Source organism: Geotrypetes seraphini, chromosome 4 (genome assembly GCF_902459505.1).
Source record: "Geotrypetes seraphini chromosome 4, aGeoSer1.1, whole genome shotgun sequence".
Taxonomy (NCBI): domain Eukaryota; kingdom Metazoa; phylum Chordata; class Amphibia; order Gymnophiona; family Dermophiidae; genus Geotrypetes; species Geotrypetes seraphini.
In genome coordinates, this window is record NC_047087.1 from 172,273,223 (window position 1) to 172,290,692 (window position 17,470).

A 17,470-nucleotide genomic window follows, 5' to 3' on the forward strand; every position below is an offset into this window, starting at 1 on the left:
TCCCAAGGGTCTTCGCCCGAGACGGGGATGGGTTCCAGAGGCAGCATGTCACTAAACGAGGCACGCCTCGCTGAACTGGTGGCCAAACGCCGCTCCTCCTCCCCAAGCAGCGAGAGCGAGCGGCGAGGCGGAGGAGGAGGGGGCGGCTCGCCCCCACGAAGAGGATCCACATGCCTATGCTGGATTGTGGCAAGCCACTTGGGCCCCATGGTAGTCATGATTTCAATGAATTGGGCCTCCATGATCGACCAAAGCGAATCCGACAGGGAGGGAGCCGCACTTGAAGTGGGACCTCCTGTACGGTCTTCGCGGTCTCTTCGGCACCTTTATGATCACTGGTGGAATGGTCTGAGGAGGTACCTGATCTGAGGAGACTGAGGCAGGCACCGGCGCAGGAGGCGGGGTCGAAGCCGGCTTCAAAAGACCCGATGCAGCAGGAGTAGATGACGACTTCGCAGGTTGTAAAGCGAAGCGCTGGTCGAAGTCGAAGCCGAAGGCTCTTTGGAAGCTTCCATCTTGAACATCGACTCCCACAGGAAACAGCGACGCTTAAAAGCAAGTGCTGTTAGAGTGGAACAAGGCCGGCACGATTTCGGAAGATGTTCTGGACCAAGACACTGCAGACAGCGTCGATGCGGGTCCGTCAACGAAATCGCGCGCTGGCACTTGATGCACTTTTTAAAACTGGTAATCGGCCGGGACATAGGCCGAAAAAGCTCCGCCGCTAGATTGAAGGAGCGGGGCCTCAGCCACACGGCCGACCCGGTCGAATCTCCGGAATAAATTAAAAAAAAAAAATAATAATAAAACGACAAAATGAAAATGCACGATTAAGAGAAAACAAACTCAAAACCGCAGTACTAGAAGGCAAGAACACGGGTTCGCTCAGCGCAGAGAGTCGAAGCAAACTTCTCAGCTCCGCGGAAAGAAAAGAACTGAGGAGACACGCCCGGTGCATCGGGCGGGAAGGCACTCGCGCATGCGCGGTGCGGGCATCTCGAAACTTCTGAAGTTTCTTCAAGTGGAACTAGAGACCAATAAGGGGAGCAAACCGCGGGAGATAGAGAAACAGATGGAAACGAGGAAACAGGCTAAGGACAAAGAAGATGCACCGCAGGATGAGGAAGAACAAAATGAAATTCAGGGGCTGACAGCCCATGAGGAGGACGACAAGAAGAACAATTCACAAGGAAGAACAGCAGGGAAGAAAAAAAATCAGAACTTAAACTGCTTATACGCAAACGCAAGGAGCCTAAGGACCAAAATGGGAGAACTGGAAGTCATGGCCAAAAACGAGGACCTAGACATTATTGGAATCACTGAAACATGGTGGACTGAGGACAACAAATGGGACGTAGTACTGCCAGGGTACAAACTCTACAGGAGAGACAGGACTTACAAGAAGGGTGGAGGAATAGCACTGTACATAAAGGACACCATTCAGTCGACCAAAATGGATACGGCAGCAAGGGCGGAAGGACTGGAATCATTATGGGTTAAATTACCAAGAGGAAATGGAGCTGACATAAAATTGGGACTGCACTATCGCCCTCCTGGACAAACGGAAGTGAACGACAAAGAGCTAGAAGCAGAATTGAGGCGGGAATGCAAAAGCGAAAGGGTGATAGTGATGGGGGATTTCAACTACCCCGGGATAGACTGGAGCCTTGGAAACTCAAACTGCGCGAGGGAAACAGAATTCCTGGAGGCCGTGAGAGACTGCTTCATGGAACAGCTTGTCAAGGAATCAACGCGAGGGGATGCCACTCTTGACCTAATCCTAAATGGACTAGGGGGACCTGCAAAGGAAGTGGTGGTAGGAGGACCACTGGGAAACAGCAACCACGACATGATCCGGTACAAATTAGAGGTAGGAACATCCAAAGTGATGAGAACCACAGCAACGGCATTCAATTTCAAGAAAGGGAACTACGATGCTATGAGAGCAATGGTGAGAAAGAAACTAAAAAAAAAAGGCTCAATACGAATGGAGACCGTAGAGAAAGCTTGGTCCCTTTTCAAAGACACGGTGCAAGAAGCACAAAACCTGTACATCCCCAGGTTTAGGAAAGGATGCAAAAAAAATTGAACAAAGAACCCGGTATGGATAACAAATGAAGTGAAGAAGGCGATAGGTGACAAGAAGAAATCTTTCCAAAAATGGAAAAAGGACCAAACCGAGGAAAACCGGAAGGAACATAAAACATACCAGAAAAACTGTCACCGAGTGATTAGGAAAGCAAAAAGAGAATACGAAGAAAGGCTGGCTGGGGAAGCAAAAAACTTCTAAACGTTCTTCAGATACGTTAAAGGGAGGCAACCGGCGAGGGAGGAAGTAGGACCGTTGGATGATGGAGACAGAAAGGGAGTGGTAAAGGAAGAAAAAGAGGTAGCTGACAGGTTGAACAAATTCTTCTCGTCGGTCTTCACAAGCGAGGACACATCCTATATACCAGAACCCGAAGAGACCATAAGTGGAGATCGAGAAGAAGAAAAACTGGCGCAAATAGAGATAAGCCATGAGGATGTCCTCCAGCAGATAGATAGACTGAAAAGCGACAAATCGCCGGGCCCGGATGGAATCCACCCAAGGGTTCTAAAAGAGCTAAGAAACGAAATAGCGGAAACACTCCGACAAATTTTTGACCTATCCTTGAAAACGGGGCAGATCCCAGAGGACTGGAAAATAGCTAACGTCACACCTATTTTTAAAAAGGGATCAAGGGGTGACCCCGGGAACTACAGGCCGGTGAGCTTGACTTCAGTTCCGGGCAAGATGATGGAAGCACTGATAAAGGACAGCATCTGTGAGCACATGGAAACAAACGGACAACTGAAAGAGAGCCAACATGGCTTCTGCAGGGGAAGGTCGTGCCAAACAAACTTACTGCACTTCTTTGAAGGTATAAACAGCGAGTTGGACAAAGGGGAACCCATAGACATCATTTACCTCGACTTCCAGAAAGCCTTTGACAAGGTGCCCCATGAGCGACTACTTAGGAAACTGCAAAACCACGGGGTGGAAGGAGATATATACAGATGGATTAAACACTGGTTGGCAGGCAGAAAACAAAGGGTTGGGGTGAAGGGACAATACTCAGGCTGGCGGAGTGTCACGAGCGGTGTTCCACAGGGGTCAGTGCTCGGACCGCTGCTGTTCAATGTGTTTATAAATGACCTGGAAACGGGGACGAAGTGTGAGGTTATAAAATTTGCAGATGACACCAAACTCTGCAGCAGGGTTAGGACCGCGGAGGAATGCGAAGACCTACAAAGAGACCTAAACAAACTGGAAGAGTGGGCAAACAAATGGCAAATGCGATTTAATACAGAGAAATGCAAGGTCATGCATATAGGGAAAAGAACCCGATGTTCAGCTACAAAATGGGGGGATCGGTGCTAGGGGAAAGCAACCTTGAAAAGGACTTGGGTGTGCTAGTGGATACAACAATGAAATCAACGGCACAATGTGCAGCAGCCTCAAAGAAAGCAAATAGAATGTTGGGTATTATTAAGAAGGGTATCACAACCAGGACGAAGGAAGTCATCATGCCGCTGTATCGAGCGATGGTGCGCCCGCACCTGGAGTACTGTGTCCAATATTGGTCACCGTACCTCAAGAAGGACATGGCGATGCTTGAGAGGGTCCAGAGAAGAGCGACGAAAATGATAAAAGGCATGGAAAACCTTTCATATGCAGATAGGTTAGAAAGGCTGGGGCTCTTCTCCCTGGAAAAGCGGAGACTCAGAGGAGACATGATAGTGACTTTCAAGATCATGAGAGGTATCGAGAAGGTAGACAGAGAAAGATTCTTCAGACTAATGGGGCCCACAATTACAAGGGGGCACTCGGAGAAGCTGAAAGGGGACAGGTTTAGAACCAATGCTAGGAAGTTCTTTTTCACTCAGAGGGTAGTGGACACATGGAACGCACTGCCGGAGGCTGTGATAGGACAGAGTACACTACAGGGTTTTAAAGAAGGATTAGATAAATTCCTGAAAGATAGGGGGATTGAGGGATACAGATAGAGGTAGAGATGGGATATAGAGAGAGTTTAGATAGAGACCAAGGGGATTTAAGGGTTCAGACAATGATCACCGTACAGGTCATGGGCCTGATGGGCCACCGCGGGTGCGGACTGCTGGGCGCGATGGACCTCTGGTCTGACTCAGCAGAGGCAACTTCTTATGTTCTTATGTTCAAGCAAGTATGCTTGTGAGACATCCGCATCGGGGCTCTGTCGGATGACATCACCCACTAGTGAGATTACCTGCCTGCTTGTCCTGGGATAATGTAATGGAATCAGATTTTCCATCCTCCCAGTCCATGTCAGACTGAACATCTTGATCCAGCTTTATGTTCTTGTCTGGTCGGGGTGCCTTCGACACTCTTAATGCAGACGCTGAGGACCTCAGTAGTTCAAACAGGTATTACACATGAGGCTCACAAAATCTGGAGTGAAGCCTTGTACTGGGAGTCTTGAGGACCCAGGCAGGGAATCCCTGCAGGCCCTCCTGGGCTCTGTGGCAACCACACGTCTGCACTTAGCCAAGAAAACTTTGGAGGGCTCTGGAAAAGGTCTCTTCTGTTGAGACTGCATTTCCTGCAAATCCCCAGCCCTGGAGGACCCAGAGGCAGCTGAGCCCAAGGCTCCCACCTCTCCCCCATGTGCTCCGCCACATGCAGGACATGGACGCTCCTCGGCTGGCCATCCAGCACAAACCTGACATGATACAGGGGCAGGAAGGCCTGAGGGTTCCATCCCTACCAATTTAAGTAAAAATTGAAGGGTTTTGAGGCAGATGGAGGCTTTAGAAAAAAAGATTGTTTAAAATCCAAGATAGCAGCCACCTGCAAAATTGCACCTAAAACATCCACAAGGACTCCCATGAAGTACAAAGAATGCAGGGAAAGGGGTTTTTAGAGGTGAGGAATCTTGACTCTGGCTGTAGAAACCTTCAAATTTCACTTTTAGAGACCACCCAATTTTCCCCAGAGGCTATAATAGCCCTTACTCACTGTACCATGTGCCTACCTATTTCAGCTTAGGAGTACAGCTGGAACAAATGGAGTAGAACTCTGCCTCACAGGTTCACATATGAACTTGGTCTTTGGACTGTCAGCTGGACCAATATCGGACTGAGCCTCAACTTGCCGAAAACCTCGCACTGTGAAGGAGGAGAGGATCATGCAATCAGCCCACTATGAAGCCCAGCTAAACCGGGACGGAGTCAAACAGCCTGCACTCAAGTTCCTGATAAATCAGGGATGTGAACAGCTATGCAGGGGACAGCCCCTGAGTGCCAAAAAATACAAAAGCAAGTTGGCTAGCTAGATGTCTCCAAGGGCTGATCTTACTAGCAGAAGACTTCTGCAGCGTAAGTCTGCATTTTCTCTCAGGCAGAGGTCCCAACAAGTGGGAACCTTTGGGCACCAAATCCCAACCAAACACTAAGAAAACATAACCAAAAATAATAAAACTGCAAAGTAGAGCAGAAACACTTCTGAGTAACTTGCTTGCAGAAAAAAACTTTCCTGAGAGAGCAAGAGCAGCTTCTTGGAAAGGAGGCGGAGTTCAAAGATAATTGACAGCATTCTGTAAGCAATTTTCAGGTTCAAATGCATAACCTTAGTGGTCAGGACTACTGGACATATTGCACTAGAATAGTGATTAGGTGCCTTGATAGCACTTTTGTGGGCAAGTGCACACTTACACATCTTAAGTGATATCATTCTGTAAATTCAACCCTTTCGTAGTTACACTCACCAGGAAGGACAGCTTTGCTTCATCCATGCTCTCGATGCCCTTGGTGTCAAACTTGCCCTGCTGAAGGCTGCTATGCATGATGTTCACTGCACTAGTCACCCCTCTTTGGAAGTCTTGAAATGTGGTAGCTGGAAAACCCATCCTCAGTTTATTGCACAGAACCTCCCTGAAGAAGAAGATGGGGAAAATAGTACAACCATTAGGGCATATCAGATAATATAAACTGGCACATATTTGGGATTACACATTGCATTAGTGCCAGTGGAAACTGTGTTTATTGATTTTTTTAACTTCTATTTATTTTATTGTTTTATGTGACTAATAAACCTGTGAGTTTCCAGATCATCCACTCCATGTTTTGCTGGCTTTTATTGCCGGGTTTGTCGTGTGAGTACTTGTAATTTAGATCATTATTACTTCGGGCATGGTTCTATGAGGTGTTATGGTTTTTTATATGACTGATTTTTAAAGTATCTGAATATGGATGTGTTTTTTGCATGACTTTTTTAATGGAATGTTTTTATGATTTTTGCATTTTTAATTCAGATCATTATTTTTCTGGAATGTTTCTATGATGTGTTATAGTTTTTTTTTATATATTTGATTTTTCCTTTTAATGTAATGCTTTTATTTTAAAAAAAAATTTTAAGCCATATTTTTGTTTTGCTCTTTAAGCAAGTGCCTTATGTTTATTACATAGTCTTGACAGATTGTTTTTTTAGCTTACTATCCCCCTCTTTTATGAAGCCGTGTTATGCTTTTTTATCACCAGCCTTGGTTTTAAAAGCTCTGATGCTCTTAGAATTCCTATGAGCATTGGAGCTAATACTGCCACAGCCTGCAATAAAAAGTGGCTTAATGCCGCTTCATAAAAGGGGACCTATATTTATTCAATGTGCATGTTTCTATTTTTTTAATGCTTTTATGTTGTTATGTTTTAGTTTATCTGTTTGTCCCCTGAAGAAGGCATTAGAGACTGCCGAAACTGGGATCCTAGTTGGAACTACAAACGGACATTGGTATACTGGGACTTTACATTATTGATTATCTACTATAATAAAACCCTAAGTGTGCATGCGCACTCTTACCTGCATGATCTGTGATCCATAGGTCCGTAGCCAGCAGGAGTGCGCATGCGCACATACAACGGTCCCTCTCTTCATGCATGACCGAAGTTTATTTTTATGTTAAAAGCCATGGTGGCGGTTCCTCTCATGTGCTGCACCTGCGTCGAAGAAGGCTTCCGACGCAGTCGGCGATCATGAGAGGAGCCTGGTGGGGGGTGGGGGGCAGCAAGAGACTAACAGCAATTGAAATGTGCTGTTATTTGAACTTTTTATGAATGACTTTGACGTCAGAAATTAAGAGGATTCAAGAAAATTAAAGCCCAATGAAAGTTGAACGTTTTGATTGACAAAGCTGGGAACCAATCACTTTTGGGTTTATGCAATCAAACCCAGACACCCAATATTGTGCAATAAATATTTTTTTAGATCCTCTGTAGGCTCGATTTTCTCCTTATGCATTCCATTGTGAAATTGCATAAGCCATTTTCTTCATTGGATCACTTTTGTTTTTTTATGTGATATGCTTATCAATACTGTGATGTTTAAAATAATAACTTATCTTTTTCTGTAGAAAACTCTTTTATGTAGAAAGTTCTAATTAGGGAGTGATCGTGAGAGGAGCCGCTGGGAGCCGGCTAGACCGCGGGAAGGGAAGGGAGGGGGGCAAGAGACTAACTAAGCAGTGGGGGGGGAAGGAAATGCTGCTGATGCACATGGGGTGGGGAGAGGGAAATGCTGCTGCACAGGGAAATGGAAGGAGAGGGAAATGCTGCTGCTGCACAGGGAAGTGGGTTGAGGGAAATGCTGCTGCCCACTTACTTTAAGATCACAGGAGCATCACAATACAATTGATGAATTAACAATAATATCTTAAATTCTGTCTGAAATTTTACTGGCAGCCAATGTAAATCCTTCACAACAGATGTAACATACCACGCCAGTCAAATTCTGGCAGCTGCATTCTGCACCTTGCAGCAAATATCCAATGTACAGAGCATCACAATAGTTCAAACAAGATTATTGTAATTTTTCCAATTATTGGTAATATGTTGAATGACAACCCCTGTGATAATTAATAAAAGTTTGTTGTTATGTGACGATATTTGATTCTTTTCCTCATAACCATTCCAAATAAAACAGTATCATAGGAAAGGGTAACATGGTTTTCCAATAAAGAATTTACTTGAGTCCAGATTGAATTCCAAAATAACTTAATATAGGGACAATAATAAAGTAGGTGGGCCAATGTCCTTGGTTGCAGATTACAATGCCAGCATTTATTGGACTTAGAGCTATCTAATTTTTGTAAACGAACAGGGGTTCAAATCACTCTATGCAACAAAAAGAACCAAGTTTGCCTCATAGATGCTGACACTGTACATCTCATTCTCCAAGATCAAATTCGTGGCCATTGAGATGCAGAAATCTGATGCTTAATCTCAATGATCCAAATGTCTCTAAGACCACATTTTGGTTTTTTATTCAAGTATCCAGATAATAATTTATAGCACAATGCAGCTTGATGTCCTAGGAAGTCTGCTTGGAAGCATAGGAACTCGAGACTATATTGATTGTTAAGATCCTTCCATTCAGGGAACCCTACCTGAATAGCCTGCTTCAGCTGCAACCATTTAAAATTGTGTGATTTATTAAGACCGAATCTATGTTGCAGCTGTGAAAATTCAAGCAGTTTACCATCTGAAATAACGTCATTTAGAGTTTGAATGCCTGCAATAATCCAGTTCTTCCAAATGACTTGATATTCGCCAATTTTAATCTTGGAGTTTATCCATAAGGATTGATTAGTTGATTTATTAATTGGAATAGGTGTTAAAACCAATTCAATACTGTTCCCTGCACAATACCATCCTTCAACTTCTGTAATAATATATCCACATCCAGTTACAAAACATATTTGCTCACTTGCATCCAACTCGTATTTTGTTATACTATTAACAGTAGAGTTCAGCAACATTTCCACTCCATGCACTCTTCTAGAACCCAATTGATTCTCATCCAACACAGGAGATTCTTCCAACCCCCCCCCTCCAATTATGTCAATACTGCTTTTTCAATCACTTTGGAAACAACCGCCAGGATAGAAATAGATCTATAATTTGACAACTGCTGAGCATCTAATGAAAAACCTTTCAATAAAGGTTTCACTGTAGCACATTTATATATATATACTAGTATTTAGCCCGTTACATTAACGGGTGCTAGAATATATGTCTGTCTGTCTTTATTTCTGTCTCTCTCTGTCCCGCTATCTTTCTTTCTGTCTGTCTCTATCCCTGGCCCCCTTTGTCTGTCTGTCTTTCTGTGTCTCTCCCTGTCCCTATGTCTTTCTTCTTTTCTTCCTGTCTCCCTTCCTCCCGCTGGTGCTAGAATATATGTCTGTCTTTCTTTCTGTTTCTCTCCCTACCCCTGTCTTTTTCTTTCTCTCTCTCTTCCTCCCGTTGTCTTTCTTTCTGTCTCTCTCACTCCCTGGCCCCCTTTGTCTGTCTGTCTTTATGTCTCTCCCCCTGCCCCTGTCCCTGTGTCTTTCTTCCTACTTTTACTGACTGGCTATCCATTAAAACTCCCCATAGGCGTCTTTTAAGTTAAAAAGAAACTTCGGCCCGGCCTGTAGGTCAGGGGTTTCTTGGGCTGACTGCCACCCGCTGCTGATGGCTCTGTGCTCCGTGCTCGCCCACTGTGGCCTGCAGCCGCCACAGCCTGCAGCCGCCAACATCCGATGCAGTATGCAGCTACCGACAGCCGCCGCAGCCGACATCCGCCTCTGGGGAAGAGAGAGAGATTCTCGCACATGCGCACTCCTACCTGCAGTGCCCTACAGCGCACGGAAAATGGGAGCACGCAGGTGGGAGTGCACATGCGTGGCTTAGGGTTTTATTATATTAGACTAGTCTTTAAGCCCGTTACATTAACAGGTGCTAGATGTGTGTATCTGTCTTTCTTTCTTTCTCTCTCTCTCCTTGGCCGCTTTCTGTCTGTCTGCCTTTCTTTCTTTCTGTCTCTCTCCTTGGCTGCTTTCTCTCTCCTCGGCTGTCCACCACCACCCCTTGCCTGCTCCCCCTGTCCAGCAGCAGCCCTTCTCTCTTCCCTTGCCTGCTTCCCCATGTCCAGCAACACCTCTTCCCTGCTCCCCCTGTCCAGCAGTAGCCTTTCTCCCTTCCTTTTACCTCCCCCCTCTCCAGCAGCATCTCTTCCCTGCTCCCCCTGTCCATCAATACCTGCTCCCAAACCACGGCTGCTTCCGTTGCAGGTCCGGCCTTGGGGCTGATGCTGTGTGTGTGTGTGTTGGGGGGGGGGGGGGCTGATGCTGTAGGAGGAAACAGAACTCCAGTGGAGTTGCACGCATTTGCCACACAGAAACGAAGCGACAACCAATAAAGTGTTCAACTCCTGCCCCCAGTGCTCCGGGACCCAACGCAAAGGCAGCCGGGAGCGGGGCGGCCTGGGCCTGCATGGCCACATGTCCTCCTGGTGCTGTGCACCAGTGCTAGCCCCCACATCCACCACCGCCTGCAGCACGGACCAATCCCCATGCACTGCATGCCCAGGCCATCTTTCCCCGAGATGCGCCATAGGCAAGCACGCACCCCATCAACCTGGATGAACAGTACACCTCCACCGGGACTGGGAAGCCCAGGGCCGCCAGAGAACCAAATCGGCAACCCGACGGCACCCCAGTCCTCGAAGCGGCCACTTGTGGTGGGATTTTGCTTTTTTTTTTTAATTAGCAAGAGTGCCGCCAACCGCGCACACCCCCCCCCCCACGGAAGAGGCCATGCCCTGTATCAGAACGCACCGGCACCCAACCCAGAGGGGACAGAAGGCCATGGGCCAGACCCTCTTCATAAAAAAGTGATTAATAAATCCCAATAAATAATTAGCATGCTTCTAAGCTTTAATAAATGGGCCCCTAAAGATCTGTGCATTCTACAACATGAACTTAAGCTTTGCAAATAAGGGTAATATGATTTGCATGATTCTTCTTTGCATAAATTTTCATACTTATAAATTGGCACATAATACAGTTTCTTGCTAAGATAATTACATGAGTTGACATTTTTAAAATTGTTATTGTGTTTGTGAACTGCAACATGATTTAGTAAATTGCTGTCTTGGTTACTTATATCCCTTCAGTACCTAAAATCAGATTCCAGTACTGTGGTGGAATGGTTGATCATGGCACAAAGGCAGTCTATGCTGGAGCCCGACAAAGCACGACCAATACACTTCTTTACAATGTAGAAGACATCATCTACCATGCTAGAAGTCAACTGACCTTTCTCACACGTGTCCATGGTCACTGCCTACATAGGATTAAAATACAATCAAACAAAAAAATAAACAAAGAAAAACAGTTACTGTTAAGGATCAAAAATATATACTTCATGACTGACCTGATGGAGGAACTACAGTTCTTCATATCCAACCTATATAAAAAATTGTGCCTTTAGTTTGCTGGTGGACTTTTTTATGTTTACTGGACTAAGACAGCTGAAACTTCTGCATGGCTCTTGAGATCAATATTCAGCAGCAGTGGTCATTTTCTGTTTAATACCAGCCATGGAATAAGTGCCAGCTCTGTGGGTGCAATAAGCATTGAGCACCTCTAATATTGAGCAGGTTCTTTTGTCAGGTCTAAGGAAGTATAAGTTGTGCTGTGGTTAGCACCTTTAGTCATTCTGAAAAGTTGGCACCTATGTTGCATTTAAATAAATATATGTTCAGCTTTGTGGAATACACATATTTACTGCTGACTACCACTGCTACTTTGTTTAGTTTAGGCCTGCATTTCAGCTGAATATTGCAATTAAACATAGTTTTGAGCTGCTCCCCATGCTCTGCATCTCGCTATACAGATAATGGTGAAGCAGTTAGATTTTTCAGCCTATCACTATCCATAAAAGAGGTAATTCTATACTGGGCTGTAAGTCTACCCTATAAGAACACTTGCATGTGTAAGGCTTCCTACAGAATATTAGAGTGAGTCAGCATTTTTTACCAACATTTATACATGTCAACTTATTCCATGCTAACAGCAGGCCTAAGAAGGTGTGCGTAAATGCAGCACTTTAGTGCTAAGTTACATGCGTAAAGGTTGGCTATGCCCATGCTCCCTCTTGAATTTATGTGCTATGTGAGCTGTGTGCGTAGGTTATAGAATACCACTGATCACAGGGTAGGCACTTAGAAGTGTAACTGTTAAACTTCTCACATACAAGTGCTAGTATTCTATAAACTTATACATGCAACTGGCACCTAACTTGTAGGCGACCTGTTATAGAATGAGGGAGAGAGTGGCTGAAAATTCTTATGCACCCTAGCATTCTTTTGGCTCTAGCTACTGCCGTGTCGCATTATTTAGAAACATTTAGATCATCAGATATGACAGTGCCAAGACTTTTTCTTACCTTACCCTCATTGTGTATGTTTCTACTATTGAGTTTCTGCCAGGTACTTTTGAATTGGCCACTGTTGAAAACAGGATACTGGGCTAGATGGACCACTGATCTGACACAATAAGGCTATTCTTTTTTTCCTTTGGATTTCTGCATTTCATATGTACGACAACAAATTAAGATTGTTTAAGGCTCATCTGGACTGCCCATTCCTAATGCAACCCTGTAGAGCTATGCATTCTCAGACTTTATACCCATACTGACTGACAGCCAATGAGCTTTAATGAATATCCCAGATTTTTTTGAATTTTGTTACTGTTTAGGGCCTCCACCTTTTCAATAACTATAGAAGAACTTCTCTTCCAGAATAAATTCTAACTGCGAGCTTAACCCTATAATAGTTGCATTAATTTATTTAAGTACAACAAATATTTAGTGGAGATTCCTAAAATAAACTACTCACAGCTGTTCCAAATACTTGGTGTGGGGGGGGGAGGGACTGAGAATATACTGTAGAAATGTGACTCCCCCCTTCTCTTGTATTGTACCATTTTCTCTTATAAGCACCTGACTTAGTGAAAGGAGGACAGGAGAGCTGTTATTCGGTTTTACCTTGTTGACTGTTTCTCTCATGAAGTACTCCTCCATAGTAATGTAGTAGCCGATTACCTCCTGCATAGTGCGACTTAGCAGGCAATGGTTCAGCAGATTATCTAAACTTTTCTGATGTTCTGTACAAAGGAAGACATTAAAATTATGACAAAAATAAGACAAAAGCAGGCCCCAGAAGCCATCTCATGATATACAATACAATAGTGTCTTATATACTGCAATTTTCTGCAAGGAATCTATGCAGTTTACAAAAGATTTAGAACATATCCATCAGTTACATTGTTCACAGCAGTATTGGTTTAGGAAGGGGAAGAAAGTGTCTATAGTGAAAATAGGTTAAGGAGATGTCAAATTACATAAGCGTAGAGCTGGGAGTTATGCTAATCTTTTTTGATTGCCTCATTAGGCAAGTGCACTATGCTCATCTAGCAAACACCTTTGTCTCCAAAGCTATCTCGTCACCACTCTAACCTTTTTTTTTTTTTAAACATTCTTTATTCATTTTAAATCATACAAGTGCACAAAAATACAACATAAGAACAATCATACATCACTTGTATATCTAATCTAATCTAATCTAATCCTTAGGTTTGTATACCACATCATCTCCACGTTCGTAGAGCTCAACGCGGTTTACAGTAGGAGAAATAGGAAGGAACTACAACAGAGGGTTAGAGGTAGAAGTGTGAAGAAAATTTAGGGGACTTGGGATGCCAAGATATAAGAGTTTCCTTGATTCCTAAGTTGGAGGGAGACTTACATTTTTTGAGAAAAGCCAGGTTTTCAGATGTTTGCGGAAAACTTGGAGAGAGCTCAAGTTCCGAAGAGGGGAGGTAAGGTTGTTCCAGAGCTCAGTGATTTTGAAGTGGAGGAAGGTCCCTAGCTTTCCTGTGTGGGAAATGCCTTTTAGCGAGGGGAAGGATAGTTTTAATTTGTGGGAGGATCTGGTGGTATTAGGGTTTGAGGAATTCCAAAAAAGAGGGATAAAGGGAGGGAGGATACCATATAGGATTTTGAAAGTTAAATAGGCGCATTTATAGTGGACCCTGGCGATTATCGGAAGCCAGTGGAGCTTGGCCAGGAGCGGGGAGACATGGTCAAATTTACTTTCAGCGAAGATGAGCTTGGCCGCGGCATTCTGAATTCGTTGGAGTCTGTGGAGGTTTTTCTTAGTTAGGCTTAAGTAGACAGAGTTGCAATAGTCCAATCTGGAGAGGATGATGGATTGGACAAGGAGGGTAAAATGTTTTTGATGGAAGCAGGATCTAACTTTCCTCAGCATGTGAAGGCTGAAAAAGCATTTTTTTAACAAGGATTGGAGGTGGTCATTGAAGGACAATGTGGAATCAATGATGATGCCCAAGACCTTGCTCGAGAACTTTCATTAATATCATGAATACATAAATAAATAAATAACCCCCCTCCTCCTACCCACCATTTCATTATCATGAAACATTACATACCCCCACCACCCTCCCTCCCCCTTTATATAACTAAAATTTAATCAAAGGAAAACAATGCCTATTCATTAAAATTTTTAACCAATGGCCCCCAAATCTTTATAAATACCTTTCTGCAAAGCAATTACAAACTTTTAATGATAATGACGGGAGTTGCTATTAAGCATATTATGAATAATTGGAAGAATTATACCAATCTTAATTATACATTTTGGTGGAATTCCTTGTGTCATATTCTTGCCTTTTTTTATTTTTAGACTTCTTCCTCTTCCTGGTCCTTGCCTCCCAACCCTTCACTGTCTGCACAGTCAGTGCTGATTTCTTTCATGGCATAGTTCACAAGAGATTCATCTTGAGTTTACCATCAGATCTCCTCTACCTCTTCTATTTCTTATCCTCTGTCCTCCTCTTATCCCGTCACCCTTACTGTACTCTTCTGAAGGAAAACTGCTCATCTTCTTTCTGCTCCAAACCTTCTGCAACCATCTCTTCCATCTGTCATATCCTCAGTCTTATCATATACCATTACATCAATTTGTGCTGCCATTAGACTGTTAGCACATCTCTCCCTACAAACGATGCCTTCACTTTCTTGCATTCTAAATCTACTCCATGCCACTAAGACAACTGTTGCCAAAGTTTTCAATGAACTTTTTGTGTCCAAGGCTAAGGATCACACCTCAGACATCATTCTTGACCGATTTGCTGTATGTCAGACTGTTAATCATGCTTTACAGTTTTATTATTTTGGGGTATTTTTTTTCTCAGCATTTGTTTGGAGGCTCGGTGACCAGAGATTTCCACTTGTTAGGACCTCTGCCTGGAAGAACATGCAGACACACACCAGGGAGGTCTGCTGCTAGCAGGATCAGCCTCTCAGGGACACCTAGATAGCCAGCCCAATGGTATTTTTACCCCTGTGTACCTGCTTGCATACCTGTTTGAGCGTAAACTGTTTGGGCTCCTTCTCGGTTTGGCCGCAATTAATAGTGTGCCAGCGGCGGCCATCTTGGATTTTAAACGATCTACGAGTATTAGTCTAAAGCCTCAATCTGCCTCAAGCCCCCTAGATTTTGATTAAAATCGACAGGAATGGACCCCTCAGACTTTTTTAACCTTATATCATGCCAGGATTGTGATGGCTGGCTGAGGAATATCCATGTCCTGTGTGCAATATAGTGCGTGGGGGAGGGGCAGAGAAAGGAGGTTCCCAGGAGATCTTTTCCAGAGACTTCCGAAGGTGCATTGACCAAGTGCAGATGCATGGGGTCCGCGGAGCCCAGGAAGATTGGCAAGGGGTCCCTGCTAGGGACCTCAACACCCCCATACAACGCTTCACCCTGGACTATGTGAGCCTCATGTGGAACACCTATTTGAACTGCTGAGGGTCCTCAGTGTTTACTTGCAGCGCACCAGAGGTAGTGGCACAGGGGAACTCTCCTTAATAGGACACAGGCTTATACCAGGAGGTTCAGTCTGACACAGAATGAGAGGATGGAAAGTCTGATACCATGTCACTATTGTCCAGGATGAAGTTTCACTGGCAGAGTCTGCTTTGCTGTAGGAGAGCAGCTGTCATGAAGCAGCACAGGTCCTAGACCAGGGGGGATGACCCTATGGTGCATCAGATTTTCAAAGCCTCTGTATTTTCCAGTATTATTTCTGCCTTGCTGAGAGAACTGAAGCTGGAAGTTCCTCAAGCTTCTTCATCTCATTTATGAGCAGCTGTTGCTCAGTCAGAGTGCTTTCCCTGATGGATGGACGGAAGAGCCTGGCAGGGGTGGGAGGTGGGCTGGGTGCAGAGCCTAGCAAGAAAGGGCAAAGAGGGGGGAAAGCTGGGTGTAGAGCTGGGCAGGACAGGGAAGGAAGACCGGGGGGAGGGGGCTGGGTGTAGAGCCTGGCAAAGGAAGGAGGTGGGCTGGATGCAGAGGCTGGCAGGGCAGGGCAGGAAGGGACTGGGTGCTTAGCCTGGCAGGGGAGGGGAAGGAGGGAGAGAGGGAGGCTGAGGGCAGAGCTTGGCAAGGAGGGCACTTGAATATAACCTTTTTTCCTCTTTTTTTTGGGGGGGAAAGGTCACCTCTGTTTATATTTGGATTGGTTTATATTTGAATATATACGGTACTTCTCTGGAGAACTATGCCAATTTCTTTTTGCTTTTATTTACTTTTACATAACAATATGTTGCCCTTTAAATAGCCCAATTCAGTCAGGCCACTGCCTTTCCACTTATTTTATTTCCTCCAATCTCTTCTTTCCAGCTCCTCCTTCAGGTACTTCCCCATTTTAGTGAAGTCAGCATGCTTAGTCAGGTTACCTTGTCTCACTTCTTCTGAGGCCATTGAGTCTCCCACTTCAAAATCTGAGCTGATTCGGCGCTTAATGAACCTCAGATAGAGCTCACTACGAGCATTCATCAGGGCGACTTCAGCAAGGATGGGGTCCAACTCCCTGGAGACAGAAATAAAAGGAAGTGAAAATGCAAAAAAGCATAAATCTTAATACATCCTTTGTTCAATTATCTTGTAGTTACCTTGGCTCAATCTTGTCTGTGGCAGACATTCTCATCATGCTGTTCTGAACTTGTTGGAACTGTAATTACAAACAAATCATCTATGAAGGTGTTAAGGAATTAATTACACAAGTCCTATGTTAAATGCATTTAAAGAAGGTAAAACAGGCTGCAAGTAACACCATTTTACTGGAAAGGGAAAGAAAGATTAGGTTCTTTCCTGTGGACAGGTGTAGAGGTCCTAAACAGCTGGAAAGTCAAACACTGACCACATGTTCCTTGCAGAAGGCATCAATCATATTCTTGGCTCCACCTCCTTCTCCAAGGGACTGTGCTGTAGTTCCTCAGTTTGTAGAAAAGCAATCGTATATCAATATATTATCAAAATACACAGGAGGGGGTTCAAGAAAACTCTCTGGTTAATAAATATTCTGTTCTGCTCTGTAAATACCATGCATATAACATCTAAATGAAACACAAGGTGGAATAAACCAGTCACCTGAAAAGGTGACGGCAAAAGCTAGAAGGAAAAGGAGGTATTGATGTCCCTGTATAAGACTCTGGTGAGACCTCATTTAGAATATTGTGTACAATTCTGGAGACCACACTTTCAAAAAGGTATAAAAAGGATGGAGTCAGT

General features: G+C 44.3%; 1 protein-coding gene across 1 annotated transcript in view; it reads right to left on the minus strand.

Moving 5' to 3' along the window:
• COG4 (component of oligomeric golgi complex 4) overlaps positions 1-17,470 on the minus strand; it is a 158,006-nt gene that overhangs the window by 64,044 nt on the left and 76,492 nt on the right. The window contains exons 8-12 of the mRNA XM_033940444.1: positions 16,852-16,910; positions 16,636-16,769; positions 12,862-12,980; positions 10,991-11,157; positions 5,769-5,934 (exon numbers count right to left, since the gene is read on the minus strand). Coding sequence (XP_033796335.1) covers positions 5,769-5,934; positions 10,991-11,157; positions 12,862-12,980; positions 16,636-16,769; positions 16,852-16,910 — 645 coding nt within the window. The remainder of the gene's footprint in view (positions 1-5,768; positions 5,935-10,990; positions 11,158-12,861; positions 12,981-16,635; positions 16,770-16,851; positions 16,911-17,470) is intronic.